This window comes from Nerophis lumbriciformis, linkage group LG11 (genome assembly GCF_033978685.3).
Source record: "Nerophis lumbriciformis linkage group LG11, RoL_Nlum_v2.1, whole genome shotgun sequence".
In the NCBI taxonomy this organism is placed as follows: domain Eukaryota; kingdom Metazoa; phylum Chordata; class Actinopteri; order Syngnathiformes; family Syngnathidae; genus Nerophis; species Nerophis lumbriciformis.
In genome coordinates, this window is record NC_084558.2 from 24,762,756 (window position 1) to 24,780,539 (window position 17,784).

The 17,784-nt window shown below is 41.5% G+C and overlaps 1 protein-coding gene across 1 annotated transcript; it reads right to left on the bottom strand.

Moving 5' to 3' along the window:
- Nucleotides 1-2,354: 2,354 nt before the first annotated feature.
- On the bottom strand, nt 2,355-12,363 carry LOC133610602 (uncharacterized). Its single transcript, XM_061967018.2, has 4 exons — nt 12,326-12,363; nt 11,840-11,944; nt 11,556-11,617; nt 2,355-3,946 (listed from the first exon to the last, which is right to left on the bottom strand). The coding sequence occupies exon 4, from the start codon at nt 3,894-3,896 to the stop codon at nt 2,502-2,504; it is 1,395 nt and encodes a 464-aa protein (XP_061823002.2). The 5' UTR covers nt 3,897-3,946; nt 11,556-11,617; nt 11,840-11,944; nt 12,326-12,363; the 3' UTR covers nt 2,355-2,501.
- Between the last annotated feature and the right edge of the window lie 5,421 nt (nt 12,364-17,784).

Sequence of the window (17,784 nt, forward strand, 5' to 3'; positions counted from 1 at the left end):
CCAGAATGTAATTGATAGCTGTGGTCTTACACAAATAATAAATGAACCCACACATCGCAACAGTAATAAGATAGACCTAGACCTAGTGTCACCACCTCCAAAGTTATGGTACTCCCGTATACTAAAGTAATGTCCTTATATCTTACCTTATAAAATTTGAAGTTCTGACTCATTGTCAACAAGCTGCTAATAATCACTGCTTTAGCAACTGTAACATAAATGCTATCAAAATTTTGACTCTTGCTGGCCAACTGCCTTTGGTAATGGCATCATTCCCAAATTATGTGGGCTCTATTGATAACCTCGTTACCAAATTTGATGATGCCCTGTGCAACGCAATTGATAGTATAGCACCGCTAAAGCTTCAGAAGGCCCCTAAAAGGCATACCCCCGAGTTCATAGAAGAAACCAGAGCTTTTAAACTATCATGTAGAAAGCTGGAACGCAAATGGCATTCGACTTAACTTGAGGTTTTCCATCAAGCATCTAATGATAGTTTAATAACTTATAAACGCACGCTTCCCTTAGCTAAAACTAATTACTACTTCAATCTCATCCTTCTGAATAAAAACGATCCTAAAAATTTGTTCGGTACAGTTGCATCACTCTCCCAACAAAGGACTCCCCCCAGTAGCTCCTACCACTTGGCTGATGACTTTAGTGCTAAATATTATTAACTTATCACTTTCCACTGGCACTGTTCGCCTAGCATTCAAAAAAGGGGTTATTCATCCTCTGCTCGAAAGACCTAACCTCGACCCTGACCTCATGGTAAACTTCTGGCTGGTGTCTCACCTTCCCTTTATCTTGAAAATCCTCAAAAAAAATTGTTGCACAGCAGCTAAATGTATTATTGAACAATTAAACATTAATGAATATAGACACAAAATAAGGCACTCTAATTACAGTTCAATAATTCTTAATATAAAATAAAAATACATTAAACACAATCCACATAAAAACAAAACCTTAAAGAGAATACCAATAATATACAATACAAATTAAAATAGATTATCAACATGCCATCAAAATGGGTTTATTTAAATGAAATCAAAGTTATCTCATGAAGACAATAATTTAAATCTTTATTATAGTCTGAAAAGTTTACCATCCTTTAAAATATTTTATTCTATCAGAGAAATTGGGTTTCACATTGAATAATCTACTTTTATGAATAAAAAAGAAAAATATTGATAACCTTTTTTAGGTTGCAGTCTTTTGCAAATATGTCAAATGTAGTATCTGCTACAGGAAGAAATCATCAGTTCCATAAGTGGTAAGAAAACAGTTTAGACACTCTTATGTCGTTTGGCAACCAGATTGAAATAATATTAATAACAATATTGTTTTATGCACTTGAAGGCTTCACATCACTGCTGTTAATCATCCATCCATCCATTTTCTACCTCATGTCCCTTTCGGGGTCACAGAGGGTGCTGGAGCCTATCCCAGTTGCATTCGGGCGGAACCTCATTGCCTGCTCTTTAGAATCTTGTTCCCCACCACACATACAACCCTTTAGCTTAGCATCTTTAGCACATTTACCACAATCATGTTCTTCTCCACACTTTGCACATCTTTATTTTCATTGACAATGTTGTGTTGTATGTCCCATTCTTTGACATCTAAAGCACTCAAGTGGTTGTGTCGTAGATTCCCTCACTTTGTCATTCATACATGCCATTCACAGCTCAGAAGCCATTGTTTTATCAAACACCAGTCAAATTAATAAAATGTCACTTTTCACTCATCTATTAGACTGAAATATTTTAGTGTCCATTAATTTCACACCTTAACACTTGTTTCCACTTCATTGACATTTCTAAACGTACATTTGAAATGACTCCTCTTTATGCTGCTGACTTTTGCATTAGTTTATTTTCAACATGCATACAATTACAGTGTATACATCACATGTCTACTATTTCACATTCCAACATGTCTGAAAAGGAGTAGGAAGAAACAGAGCTTATATTAATACATATACTTAACTGGAATGAAAACACCAAAAAAAATGTAACCTAAAAATGTCAGAAGCATATCAACAAATACACTATATAGCCAAAAGTATTTGGCCACCTGCCCTGACTCACATATGAAGTTGAAGTGCCATCCCATTCCTAACCCATAGGGTTCATTATGATGTCCGTCCAGCTATTGGAGCTATTACAGCTTCAACTCTTCTGGGAAGGCTGTTCACAAGGTTGCAGAGTATGTTTATAGGAATTTTCGATCATTCTTCCAAATTCTTTTGGAAATATAGTGTATGTGCTAATGTTGTTACACAAGTTCTGTAAGTTTATTTCAAATCGTGCAGCTTAATTTGCTGCTGCTGTTCTCACCAGCACACGTGTTTCTTACACTGGTACTCGTAAGAGAATCTTTCCCCACACACACTGCAACTCAACGATTTCTCTCCAGTGTGTGTTCTCATGTGTACTACTAGGGTTCTTTGTTGACAAAAGCTCTTGTTGCAGTTTAGACATGTATAAGGCTTTTCACTAGTGTGTTCTCATATGTATTTTAAAATAGTCAGTTTGTGTAAAACCTCTGTTACAGATTGAACAAGAAAAAGTTTTTTCACCAGTGTGTATTTTCTTGTGTGTTTTCATATCACTAATCCGTGTAAAACCTTTACCGCAGATTGAACAGGAAAAAGGTTTTTCTCCAGTATGTATCCTCATGTGTATCTTTAAATCCCAAGTTCGTGTAAAACTTTTACCACATACTGAACAAGAAAAAGGTTTTTGTCCAGCATGTATTCTCATGTGTCTTTTCAAATGATTAGCTCGTTTAAAACCTTTACCACATACTGAGCAGGAAAAGGTGTTTTCTTCAGTGTGCCTTGTCATGTGTGTTTTCAAATATTGCCTTAAAGTAAAATCTTGACCGCACATTGAACAAGAAAAAGGTTTTTCTCCAGTGTGTATTCTCATGTGTCTTTTCAAATCATTAGATCGTGTAAAACCTTTACCACATACTGAGCAGGAAAAGGGGTTTTCTCCAGTGTGCCTTGTCATGTGTGTTTTCAAATGTTGCCTTAGAGTAAAATCTTTACCGCACATTGAACAAGAAAAAGGTTTTTCTCCAGTGTGTATTCTCATGTGTTCTTTCAGCATACATTTACGAGCAAAACCCTTACTACATTCTGTGCACGAAAAAGGTTTTTTTGCAGTGTGTGTTACCATGTGTGTTTTCAAATTGTATTTTTTAGTAAAATCTTTAGCACAGATTGAACAGGAAAAAGGTTTTTCTCCAGTGTGTGTTCTCATGTGTGTTTTCAGACGACAATTGTGATTGAAAGTTTTGTCACAGTAAGAACATTTAAAGCGTGTGTTGTCAGTGGGACATGTCTTATCAGCTTTAGAGTCTTCATCATCAGTGTCAGGAGAGTGTGACGTTGTGTCGTCACTATCTGATAGTGGAGCTAAGAGCTTGTCTGCTTGTGATCCTCCACAGTGGTCTTCTGTTGTCATGTGTTGAGTTGAGCTGCTGCTTGAAGGATCCACCTCTCTCTTCTCCACACTTTCACTTTTGACTTCATCATCTTCACTCTTCACAATCACACCAGTCACTGGCATCTTGGTGACATGAACCTCCTCCAGTCCTTCAACATGCTCTCCCTCCTGACTGATGCTGTGTTCCTCCTCTTCTTCTTTAATGTGAGCGGAGCTATGACTCCTCTTTCTCTGTACTGTGAAGGAGGGCTGTGACTCCTTTTCCTCCTTAATGTCAAATGTATGTGGCTCATCCTCCTCTTTAATGTGGGGCTGCTTTGGCTCCTCCTCTTCCCCTTTAATATGGCGGTACTGTGCCTCCTCCTCTTCCTCTTTTATTTGTGAGGGCTCCTCTTCTTTCACTTTTATATAGAGGGGCTGGGACTCATCCTGCTCCATCCTTGAGGTCTACTATTACTGCTCAAGGAGAAGATGTTCTTCACAGATGTCTGCAGGACATAAGCAGAAAAACATGCTTTAGAAACATCCAGCCTTACTCAGTCACATGAGACATTGTCCTGCATATGTTCTGATAAAGTCTTTGAAGATCTCATCAGTCACCACGCAGACATTCAAGATGTCATAACCATACCGTACATCAGGGAATCACAGAAGCAATAAAATGAGTCATGAAAAAAGACAAAGTAACACCAGCAGTAAAACCTTACATGCAAATATGACAGCTGCTTGTACACCAGAAGCAGAACATAAAACAGGACTAAAAAATTAAAACCTACTTTTCAGAATCCTGAAGCCTGGCTAGACTGTTTGTAATAGTGGTTTAAGATAATAGATGTAACAAATCAATGTTTATATTTGCCACATTTACAAGTTCAACATGTGTTTTACTTTTGTTGCTGTATGTTGTAATGGCTCTACTGAAGTGGGACCTGTTTGCATCAGCTCTGTGCTATTTCAAAGGGGAACTGAACTTATGTTTTTTTAATTTTGTCCATCATTAATAGGGCTGTAACAACTAATCGATTAAATCGATTAAAAAATAGTTGGCGATTAATTTAGTCATCGAGTCGTTGGATCTATGCTACGCGCATGCGCACAGGCTACGTTTTTTTTATTTTATTTTTTTAACTTTTATTTATAAACTGCGACATTTACAAACAGCTGAGAAACAATAATCAAAATAATAGGGGTGTAACGGTACGTGTATTTGTATCGAACCGTTTCGGTACGGGGTTTTCGTTTCGGTGCGCCGGACGAGTTTCCACACGGACATATTAAGTAGCGTACTGCACGTTGTGTAAACAATACTCAAAATGCCGGACATTTGAGGCATTTATGACAGCTCCGCAAAAGAGGACATGTCTGGTGAAAAGAGGACGTATGGTCAGTCTATCCTAGCCCGTTAGCTGCTAGCATGCTGGCAAAAGAGGACATGTCCGGTGATAGCATGCTAGCAGTGACCGAGCTCGGTCCGGTCCTCTTTTCACCGGACAAGTCCTCTTTTGCTGGGGGTGTCGGGCGGTGTTTCTTATATGCCTCAAATGTCCGGCATTTTGAGTTAGGGTTGCGTGTATTTTCAATGCACGTTCAGGGTTAAGAAGGTTAAAAACACAACAAGTTGTGCGCGCAGCAGCATTCGTGAGGGAGGGGGAGAGACAGAGAGAGCGAGAGAGTTGTGATAAACGCGCATGCGTCGTCAGGCTCTGCTTTTTATCGATAGATTTATCGATTTAATTTGTTATTATCTATAGCAAGGTTGTCAAAAGTGTGCATTTTTGTAACATTTTCCTTGTTTTATTTGGCAAGTTGAAAGAACATGGTGCCAGTATGCTGTTTTTTTTTCAATAAAATACCGGAAAGGATAAAAATGTAGTTTGTCTCTTTTATCCGATTATTAATCGAAATAATAATCGACAGATTAATCGATTATCAAATTAATCGTTAGTTGCAGCCCTAATCATTAATAATCCTTATGAGAAACAAGAATACATTTGATCATTTTTTTTGCATTCTAATTTGTAACAATCGGCTCTTTCTACGTGGATAGCAATGCAGTTAATTGGAGTTATCCATTCTGCCTGTTAAAACGCATCCAAAAAACGCCAACAATACTCCATTTACATCTTGAGACCTGAATATTAACCATGTGTTAGCAATATTGTTATTCTAAGCACTTATGCAGACAAACTACTTTTAGCCATGATCACAGAGAGCTAGCTAGCTTGTACAGCTAGTGAGCTACAGTGTTGACATAGCCGACTGAACTGGAAAGATGGTGCTTCTTGATCGCCTTTAAATTGGTAAAAGTCAATTCTAGATTATAAATGTCTCTCACCTGCAGGGTTGCCCCTTAATATAATTGATTGTGACGGCCCGCCACAGCAAAGTAAAAGCCGACACACTTTAAAAATGAGGGTTTTTTTAAATTTGCAAGTTAAATATAACGTGATGTAGCCTCCAAAAGAAGTCACACAATGTCAGACGCTTTTCTTAATTGTTATTGCCAATCTTTTGCTTATTCCAATTCTAACATGTATTTCCTCTCGTGCACACACTCCTGTCTACTTCACTCCCAGACACACAACAACACTTCCTCATTCTTCGCCAATCCCCTTTCAGAGACAGTGTGTTCACGGATAGATTGTGCAATGTACACATATTAAGAAGACTTTTAAGGAAAAAAATGCAGTTGAAGCAGCAACAATATCACTATACTGATTTTAAACAAAGTACACACGACACATGATCGTACATTTAATATATCACTGTATTGATTTTAAATATGAGGTACACATGATTTTACATGTAATATATCATTATATTGATTTTAAATATAATGTACACATAGGGTGTCTCAAGGCCCATGGTGCCTGGCTGGGCACAGCTCGAAGGGGCAACGTGGGTCCCCCCTCCAATGGGCTCACCACTCATAGAAGGGGCCATAAAGGTCGGGTGAAATGTGGACTGGGCTACAGCTAAAGACAGGGCCCTTGGCGGTCTGATTCTCAGTGACAGAATCTTGCTCCTGGGACGGCTGAATCTAGTTGGACTCATTTCGACGCACAAGGGCTCTGGAACTAGTCCTCTCGAGAGGGGCTGGACTCTCAACTCTGGCGTTACAAGCAGTGAAAGGCGACGGGCGGGGGAGGCAATACATGTTGCCCTGTGGCTCAGAGCCTGTACATTCCAGTTTAACCCAGTAGACGACAGGGTAGCTTCACTCTGCCTTCGGGTGGGTATACCGTTGTCTGTGCTTACGGACCAAACAACAGTTCAGACTACCTGCCCTTTTGGATTCGCTCGAGAGAGAACTGGAGAGTGCTGCCCTAGGTGATTCCCTTGTTCTGCTGAGGGACTTTAACGCTCACATTGGCAATGACAATGAAACCTAGAGAGGCATGTTTGGGAGAAACAGCCGCCCTGATCTGAATGACAGTGTTTTGTTATTGGACTTTTGTGGACGTCACAGACGGTCTATAACGAACAGCATGTTCAAACATAAGAGTGTCCATACCTACACTTGGCACCAGGACAGCCTCGGACACAGTTTGATGATCGACTTTGTGGTTGCGTCATTGGATTTGCGGTTGCATGTTTTAGACACTCGGGTGAAAAGAAGGGCGGAGCTTTCTACCGATCACCACCTAGTGGTGAGTTGGTTCCGATGTTGGGGAGGATGCCGGTCAGACCTGACAGGCCCAAACGCACTGTGAGGGTCTGCTAGGAATGTTTAGCAGAATCTACTGTCAGAGCGAGTTTCAATTCCCACATCCGGAAGAACTTGAAACATGTCATGAGGGAGGCACTTGACATTAAATCCGAGTGGACCATGTTTCGTGCCTCTATTGTTTAAGGCGGCCGGCCGTAAGGTGGTTAGAGCCCAGGACCCATAAGGGATGCGGTCACACTGAAGAAGGAGTCCTACCAAGTACTTCTGGCTCATGGGACTCCGGAGGCAGCGGACAGGTACCAGCAGGCCAAACGGCGTGTGGCTTTGGCGACCGCAAAGGCAAAAAGTCGGACATGGGAGGATTTCAGGGAAGCCAAGGAAAACTACTTTCAGACCGCTTTAAAGCGATTCTGGACCATCATCCGTCAAGTTTAAGGCCTGGAGTCCTTCCCAGAATACTCTGGCCCTTTTTACAGTAGGAGGTACCATTGACAACGGTAATTTATACATTTTCTTCTCCTATTTTTCTTTTATATTTTAATTATAACATTAAAAAAACTACCGTATTTTCCGCACTATAAGCCGCACCTAAAAACCACAAATGTTCTCAAAAGCTGACAGTGCGGCTTATAACCCGGTGCGCCTTATATATGGATTAATATTAATATTAATTTTCATAAAGTTTAGGTCTCGCAACTACGGTAAACAGCCGCCATCTTTTTTCCCCGTAGAAGAGGAAGCGCTTCTTCTTCTACGGTAAGCAACCGCCAAGGTAAGCACCCGCCCCCATAGAAGAAGAAGCGCGCGGATATTACGTTTCATTTCATTTGTGTGTTTACATCTGTAAAGACCACAAAATGGCTCCTATTAAAGAGACACGCGTACAAGGCAGAATTCAAACTCAAGGCAATAAGTCACGCAGTAGAACACGGAAATAGAGCAGCAGCGAGAGAATTGAACATAAATGAATCAATGGTGCGTAGGTAGAGGAAGCAACAAGATGACCTGCGCCACTAAGACAGGGAGACAGCGCCGGACAACATACGCCAACATCTGCCAGTGGATTGTAAATGCCTGGGCGGATATATCGGTCTCAACTGTGGTCCGAGCTTTCCGGAAGGCAGCATTCACGGAACTGCTGGACAACAACAGCAACACTGACTCTGATGACTTCGACGAGACGGAGCCGGCCATTTTGGATGCCGTATTCGCCCAACTTTTTAATTCAGACACTGAAGAAGAATTCGAGGGATTTATGGATGAGGAATAACTTCAGAAAGTGGGCTTTAAATGTTTATTTTGTGTGTTGTGTGACATTAACGTTCAAGCAACGTTGAGTTATTGATGTTGCTATTGCTCTGCACTAATTTGAGTGTTACTATTTTTGTGATTGCACATTTGCACATTACATTTTGGGGGTGAACAGAGTTGTTAGAACGCTGGTTTGTAATATATTATTAAAGTTTGACTGACCTATCTGACTGTTTTTTTGACATTCCCTTTAGCGCAGTGTAGGCGCGGCTTATAACCCGGGGCGGCTTATAGGTGAACAAAGTTTTGAAATATGCCATTCATTGAAGGTGCGGCTAATAACCCAGGGCGGCTTATAGTGCGGAAAATACGGTAACTATTTTTCAGTTAGCTTACACCATGGTTCAGATTTTCCTGCATGTCCAACACATGTTGAAAAATTACAATAAATATGACTGACTCAAAATAGAGTAAATATATCTATTGCTATAGCGTCTAGCGAGGCTTCCTCATTAACTCTCAAAATGGCTCAGGAATCTCTGTGAGATTGATACCATTTTGGTCAAATATATTTATTTGCAAACTTTGGAAGTCTTTTGGCTTCATAAATCAGAAATATGTGATAATAGCTTCAGTATAGAGGCAACTTGTTTTTCCACTCTACTGCTACTTTAAAAACAGATATTATGGTGGTTAACATTATTCTTACACGTACGTTTACTTCATGTGGGTTCGCTCACAATTAGGCCTGGGCCGATATTCGATAAGACAACTAAAAGACAAATAAAAATTAGGTCTAAGTTTTCCTGCATCGATAAATCGTCATGTGCATGCTTCAAGAGCATTCACGCTTTTCGTCGCTTTCAGCAGCTATGTGTGTTTGTAGCATAGCGGAATGAAAAGAAGGGGGTGAATTATCGCGTCCTCATTAAGTGTCTTTAACCATGTATACTTGGACAACATTTATTTAATCTGATCATCATTGGGATTAGAATGTTACTGTGTACATTAACCCTGGAAAATAATATTTGATTATGCCGTGCATTTTAATGCATCATGATGAATAAACAAAGTCAACAGTATATAATGCTACTTGTGTACATGTTGAATAAACTAAGCCCCTCCCCCAGTTTACGAGAGGCACATGACGTATGACCAATAGTCGCATTAGAGAAAGTGCATGGACACTTGGACTTCACACGCACGTGTGAAAATACAAAAAAACGTACTATTTGAGACACCAGACTAATTTAGTGCATGTAAACGTAGTGACTCACACACCCTCTACCCAAATTTGGTACATATCTCAAATACATAAGCCAGCCATTAGATATATTTTTTAAGTAACACATGAATTGTTTTCCCTCGTAATATAATTCAGTTAATGAAAAAGTAATTTCTTTAGTAATTCAATTAATTTTTTTGTTATGAAGCAAGACACTATAATTAATTAAAATAATTTACCACCACTAAGATGGGTGAATGAAAAAAAAAGCATGCGTTTAATCACTTGACTTTCTAAAACTATAGACTTCTTCATATTTTGCTTATTTATTTGCATACAATGTATAATACTATATTGGCCCTGCGATGAGGCAGCGACTTGTGCAGGGTGTACCCCGCCTTTTGCCCGAATACAGCTGAGATAGGCTCCAGCACCCCCCGAGACCCCGAAAGGGACAAGCGGTAGAAAATGGATGGATGGTATAATACTATATTTTATTAATTCTATTAAAGACATAAGTTTTAAGTTTTCACTATTAATCTCAATGTTGGAGATCATTTGCATGCAATGTGCAATATTACATTTTTGTTAACAGAAGTATTTTATTCAAGTCTGTTACTTTTGTTTTTTGAAAATGATTCCCTAAAAAGTACTATTTATATCTGATCTAAAAAGAACAACATTATTTCAATAATAATTCTGCTAAAAGTAAAATGCAGTGTAATTTCAATATACTAGTTTTTGATCAAATACAAGAACAACCCATTTTGAATTCAGACTATCTTTGAATCTCAGTAAAACTAAAATAATGCTATTTGGTAACAGTAGAAAAGAGCATCATACACGAACACAAATAGACGGAGTAGATATTGAAAGGGTAAAAGAAACCTGATTTTTGGGAGTATTAATAGATGATAAAATGAACTAGAAATCTCATATACAACATAAGGTGGCAAGAAACATTTCACTAATGAATAAAGCAAAATACGTCCTGGGCCAAAAACCACTTCATATTCTCTACTGGTCGCTAGTGTTACCATATCTGAGTTATTGTGCAGAAATATGGGGAAATAACTACAAATGTGCGCTACATTCACTAACGGTGTTACAAAAAAGATCAATTAGAATAATACATAATGTTGGATATAGAGAACATACAAACACTTTATCGAGTCAAAAATATTAAAGTTAAATGATTTGGTAAAATTGCAAACAGCTAAAATGATGTACAAAGCAAACTACAACCTGCTACCAAGGAATGTACAACAATTCTTCTCAATTAAAGAGGAGAAATATAACCTTAAAGGAAAATCTAATTGAAAACATGTGTATGCACGTACAACACTTAGAACCTTTAGCATATTAGTATGTGGAATTAAATGATGGAATGGATTAAGTAAAGAAATTAAACAATGTACTGATATGATCCAGTTTAAGAGGTTGTTCAAATTAATAGTGCTTACAAAGTACAAAGAAGAATACTTATGAGAAACACTTCCAACCTGATTGAAAATAAGGTATTCTTCATCTCAGTATGTGTATCATGACCGACTTAATTATATATTACAAAACTACTGTATTACTCATTCACGGATGTCTTTTTTGCTGTATAAAAAAAAAAAAAAAAAAAAAGAGTCAGTAATGAATGTATGTAGCAGGATCGAGTGCGTTGCGTATTGCTTGGAAGACAAGGGGACTCGGTGGTTGCCTTTAGCTGAAACAGGTGGCGTATTTATTGCTCCTCACGGCATGTCTCAACAGCAAGTGCGTTTAAATGACCAGAAATGCTATATAAAACATCCACAAATGTCGCAAAACCTATACATCACAATTACAAATACACTGAAAATTAATACACCACCGTCAAATATTTTATACAATAGCAAAATAAACAATAAATTAAAACAGTACAGAAAAATAGAATAAAGTTTTGGGAGCAACAGAAACATACCTGTATGAAGTATAGAGGAAATAATGCGGCAGCATTAACACACGAGTCTGCAGCACACCTGTCTAAAACGGAGGGAAAACTTCAATGAAGTGCCGCAGCCACCGTGTGTGAGTGAGAAGTGCTACCGAACAGTACACTAGCAAAACGTTTGCTAAAACACTCAAACTCTGAGCAAAACAAGTGTACATGAACATGTCAGCAACATTAGCAGCACAAGAGTAACTTATAACCTCGTTCCACAGTTACATTCTCTTTAAAACAGGAGAGCAGGGAAAAACGCTCACCTCCTCAAGGCATGTCTCAACAGCAAGTGAGGACGACAACGTCACTACCGGAAGAAGGTGGGACTTCAAAATAAAATGACAAATGCTCCCAAAACGAACTATTTGCTGAAAAAAATACAAAATAAAAGTGACAATGAATACAATAGAGCAATCAAATAAAACATGAGGGAATTTTGGTGGAATGCATAACAAATATATTATATACCTGCTACATGTATATATTTGTAAACGCTCTGAAGTGGGAAAGGGGTAAGATTAAATAAGATTTGCTTCTTCCTACTCCTTTTCGGACATGATGTAAAGTGAAATAATATGAAATTGTGTGATGTATTATGTTGTAAGTGTTTATGTTCGAAATAAACCAAAGAAAGAAAGAAAGAAATAATTATCCCTGTCAAATCGTAAATCTTAATGCTCGTCAAACTTGTCTTAAAACGTTCCTATTAATGAAAATAGACATTTGTGTGATTATCACTGTGCACCAACCTGAGAAGCAGCTAAATGGAATGGAATGACGCACCAAAGACGTTCCTTTTTCCGACATCTATACGGCGAAGGAGCGGAAGTTCCTTCAACCATAGAACTCCGGCGTGCGCGGCGCGCGCTAAAACATTTGGTTCCGTTTCCCCGTATTAATGTTTTGTTTCACACCAAATATTACAATAAGTACTCCGGGTCCTCACAACAATATTAGACCGTATACCGGTATTATAGTTAATACCAGTATATTTTGTAAAGCGATAAGTTGATTGGTAACACTAATGGCCCTTGTGTGTGAATGTGAGTGTGAATGTTGTCTGTCTATCTGTGTTGGCCCTGTGATGAGACGGCGACTTGTCCAGGGTGTACCCTGCCTTCCGCCCGATTGTAGCTGAGATAGGCTCCAGCACCCCCTGCGTCCCCGAAAGGGATAAGCGGTAGGAAATGGATGAATGGATATGTATTTGGGACAGTATCGCTATACCGGCATACAGGGGCGCCGAAAAGGGGGGGTAAAGGAGACGGATTCTAGGGGCCCATGATGGAGGGGGGCCCAGTGAGGCCCCTAATGATGATGAAATTATAATACAGAAAAAATAATGACTCTGTGTTGGGGGCCCTGTAAAGATTATTTTCATGGGGCCCAAAATCCCTAGCGGCGCCCCTGCCGGCATATGATATATTTTCACGCTACATTACAGCCGCTTGACGCTTTTTTAATTGTTTAATTTAATTACATTTTGTTTTGTTTTGTTTTGTTTTTTTGTTTATTGACGCTTCTATGTTATTCACTATGACGCTGCGCATCATACTTTTTTTTTTTTTTTTTTTTAAGTTACGGTACGGTTCCGACTTCGAGTCCAGACCTAAGGAAGATATTGAAATGGTAATTTTTTATAATCCATGCAATAACCTCACACAGGAAACCTTTTACACCATTTCTAAGGAAAAGGCGGACTTAGTTGGGAAGAAGTTTGCAGATATAGGTCTACTTTGTGGTGGTCATTTGGATCCAACCCACAACCAACACAAAGAGGAAATAATAAGAAATAATACAGAAGTAGTCCAGAAAAGGCCTAGAGAGGGAACCCTACGCGAAATGGGTTTTACTATCCATGAACTTAAAAAAGCCTTGCACGGAAGTGGGTTTTCAGCACCAGGACAAGATCACTTATGTTATGTCATGTTTAAACAACTACCTGAAGAAGCAATGATTGTTGTACTTAACTTGTTTAATAAGATATGGAGTGAAGGAGAAATGCCAGCCAGTTGGAAAAGCGCCCCGATTTTACCATTCAGTAAGCCAGGCAAAGACACAGCAGATGCAGGAAATTATCGACCATTACCACCAACTTCTCCATCCATCCATCTTCTTCCGCTTATCCGAGGTCGGGTCGCGGGGGCAGCAGCCTAAGCAGGGAAGCCCAGACTTCCCTCTCCCCAGCCACTTTGTCCAGCTCTTCCCAGGGGATCCCGAGGCGTTCCCAGGCCAGCCGGTAGACATAGTCTTCCCAACGTTTCCTGGGTCTTCCCCGTGGCCTCTTACCGGTCGGACGTGCCCTAAACACCTACCGAAGAAGGCGTTCGGGTGGCATCCTGACCAGATGCCCGAACCACCTCATCTGGCTCCTCTCGATGTGGAGGAGTAGCGGCTTTACTTTGAGCTCCTCCCGGATGGCAGAGCTTCTCACCCTATCTCTAAGGGAGAGCCCCGCCACCCGGCGGATGAAACTAATTTCGGCCACTTGTACCCGTGATCTTTTGCTTTCGGTCATAACCCAAAGCTCATGACCATAGGGGAGGATGGGAACGTAGATCGACCGGTAAATTGAGAGCTTTGCCTTCCGGCTCAGCTCCTTCTTCACCACAACGGATCGATACAGCGTCCGCATCATGTAATTTATAATGTCTCATAAAAAAGCCATAAATAAACGTTATCCATATATTTAAAGACAGCTATTAGTTTTTAGTTTATCAATAGTATCAACGTGTCGTCTTTTTCTCATTACATGATGCCTTTATCTCTATTTTTACATTTTGATAGAGGGAGGTATTTTTTTAAAGTTATGTACATTTATATGTACATGTAGATGCTTTATGGGGATAGCTCCATCAAGAGTTTGAGTATAAATATGTAGTATAGGAATTAACTACACACAATAAAACATTAACAAAATGCTATTGTTGTGTTTTTATTTCCCTGCTTTCTCTTTTATTGTGATGTTTCCTCAGCTCATTAGTCTCCAGCAAGGGGCGGACACTAGGCACACCTGCAAACCATTTCTTCAGAGGAGTATTTAAGCTCGTCACCCACAGCTGGGCCTTGCAGGTTATTTTATCCTGCACCTTCCACGTGCATGTGCCTACTTCGCCTCGTCAGTCCTGGTATGTTGTTTTTCCTTAATCCTGTAATTCCTAACGTGTTGTGTTTGTTTCCTAGCCTCCTTGAGGCAACAAGGACTTTACCCTGTGTCTTAGTGTGCCCTGGCTTCTCCCCCTGCCGACCACTGAGGAACCTGTTTTCATTTAAGTATTCATGGTGTGCACTTCTGCCCCCATCGCTTTTTGTTACACTTTTTGGACTCATTAAATGTTTCCCCTTTTTGTTATTCAAACTTGCCTCTCGTCTCTGCATCCCGGGGTCACCCCCTTGACCAGTTCGTAACATAATAACCGGCCACATCATGGACCTCGCAGAGATCGACCCGGTCAGAAGAACTCTAGACCAACAGGAAGAAAAATTTGGCGTGCTTAGGGCTGGCGTCAAAGCCATGGCGGAACGCCAAGATGCTCGCATAAATATCTTGGAGACAAAGCTGGGAAGCGTACTCACCGCTCTGCAGTCGATGACTTCCCCCACCGCCGACGCAGCAGTCCCGCTGAGCCATCCTCGACCCGCAGATATTCCGTTACCTGACGACACCCCTCCTGCTACGTGTCCACCACTCTCCAAGCCCGAGCGTTTCTCCGGCGAGTCAGGTGACGTGCGGTCTTTCCTCACCCAGTGTGAGATTTTTTTTTAACTATTGCCAACCTCTTTTTACACTGAAAGAGCTCGTGTGGCTTTTGTCATGTCCCATATGAGTGGCCGGGCTTCCGCCTGGGCCACCGCGGAATGGGGGCGTCAATCTCCCGTGTGTGCCTCGTATGCCGCTTTTGCCAAAGCCATGGAGAACATTTTCCAGCGCGAAAGACCAGGACGTGAGGCAGCACGGTCATTACTTCGTCTACAGCAAGGTCAGCGCAGCGTCACGGACTTCGCCATCGAATTCGAAGGCTCGCTGCTGAGAGCGGATGGCCCACTTCCGCATTGGTGGACGTCTTCTCCCTCGGTCTGGCTGAGCGAGTCCGGAAACACATGATCCCACTCAAGACTCCCGACAACCTCGACGAGCTTGTCGCTCTGGCGGGGAGGGTTGAAAATCGCCTCGTTGACTGGGAGAGAGAGAGGTTTAGACGTCAGGGACTCTGCACTTCGTCACGCAGTGGGAGTGGCCATGGAGCGCGTCAAACATTCGCACCGATACCCAGTGTCGATGCCCTGCCGATACCACAGGAAGAGGAACCCATGCTGCTCGGAGGTAATCGTCTATCTCCAGCTGAGAGGGATCGTCGCCTCCGCCTCCAGCTGTGTTTATATTGTGGAGAAGTGGAGCATCGCCTCTCCCACTGTCCTCATCGTCCTGTTCGCCGCCGCACTCAAGCGCCGCCACCTCTACGCACTCAAGCGCCGCCACCTCTACGCACTCAAGCGCCGCCACCTCTACGCACTCAAGCGCCGCCACCTCTACGCACTCAAGCGCCGCCACCTCTACGCACTCAGGCGTCGCCTCCTCGCCCTGTTCCAGCTTCACATCCTCCAGCGATCGACCATGCCCCTCTACTGTCCGCTACAGGTCAGACACTGTCCAGACTTCAACTATCGTGTACGCTAGCCTGGGATAAGGACCAGAAATTGGACATTAGGGCACTTGTTGATTCTGGTTCCGACGATAATTTCATCGATGAGTCTGTAATTAAGCGTTATTCCATACCCGTTACTAAGTTACATAAACCTAGAGTTGTCCGATCCCTCGACGGAGGCCACCTGGCGAGCGTTATACATCAGACCCTTCCGTTATCTCTTCAATTATCTGGGAACCATTTTGAATCAATCATTTTTCTAGTCATACCCTCTCGTTCTGCTCCGATTGTGCTTGGGCTTACCTGGCTAGCTAAACACAATCCCCATATTGACTGGGCCAAAGCTACAATAATTAATTGGGGAATTTTTTGTCATTTACATTGTCTGCGGTCTGCATGCCCTCGCACAAGGTCCTCGCGCGTCGTCACACAGGAAGTCATTGATTTGTCGGTTGTGCCCACTGCTTATCACGACCATAAGAAGTTTTTAGCAAAGATCGAGCTTTGTCGTTACCTCCACACCGTCCCTACGATTGTGGTATTGATCTCCTCCCTGGTGCTACACTCCCTTCTTCGCGACTATACAACATTTCTCGACACGAAAGACGTGCTCTAGAGGACTATATCACCACTTCACTTGCATCTGGTCTTATCCGCCCATCCAACTCTCCACTAGCTGCCGGGTTCTTTTTTGTGGAAAAGAAGGACAAGACACTTCGCCCCTGCATCGATTACCGTGCCCTCAATAATGTTACTGTTAAGAATAAATATCCGCTTCCGCTTCTCGACTCAGCTTTCAACCCACTACACACTGCTAGACATTTCACCAAATTGGACCTCCGCAATGCTTACCATTTAGTTAGAATTAAGCAAGGAGATGAATGGAAAACTGCTTTCAACACATCGCTAGGACATTTTGAATACCTGGTCATGTCTTTCGGCCTCACCAATGCTCCTGCCGTTTTTCAGGGCCTCATAAATGACGTCCTGCGCGACATGCTCGACCGTTTCGTGGTAGTTTATTTAGACGATATACTAATTTTCTCACCTACCCCTGAACTACACGTCCAGCATGTTCGCTTAGTGCTCCAAAGCCTTCTTGAAAATCGTCTGTATGTCAAAGCTGAGAAATGTGTTTTTCATTCTGAGTCGGTTCCTTTTTTGGGTTTTATTGTTGAGAGGGGTCAACTCCGAGCAGATCTGGCGAAAATACAGGCAGTGGTTGATTGGCCCACACCCACTTCTAGGAAGCTCCTTCAAAGGTTTCTAGGTTTCGCTAATTTTTATCGTCGTTTTATTCGTAATTTTAGTCGAGTAGCGGAACCATTAACAAAACTTACTTCCATTAAGCTTCCCTTTTTGTGGACCTCAGAGACTCAATCTGCTTTTGAGAAACTCAAGTCTTTGTTCACCTCTGCACTTGTTCTTATCCATCCTAACATATCCTCTCAATTTGTTGTCGAGGTTGACGCATCTGACTCCGGCGTGGGGGCTGTGCTCTCCCAGCGCTCCACCACCGACCAGAGGCTGCACCCCTGTGCCTTTTTCTCACGCCGCCTGAC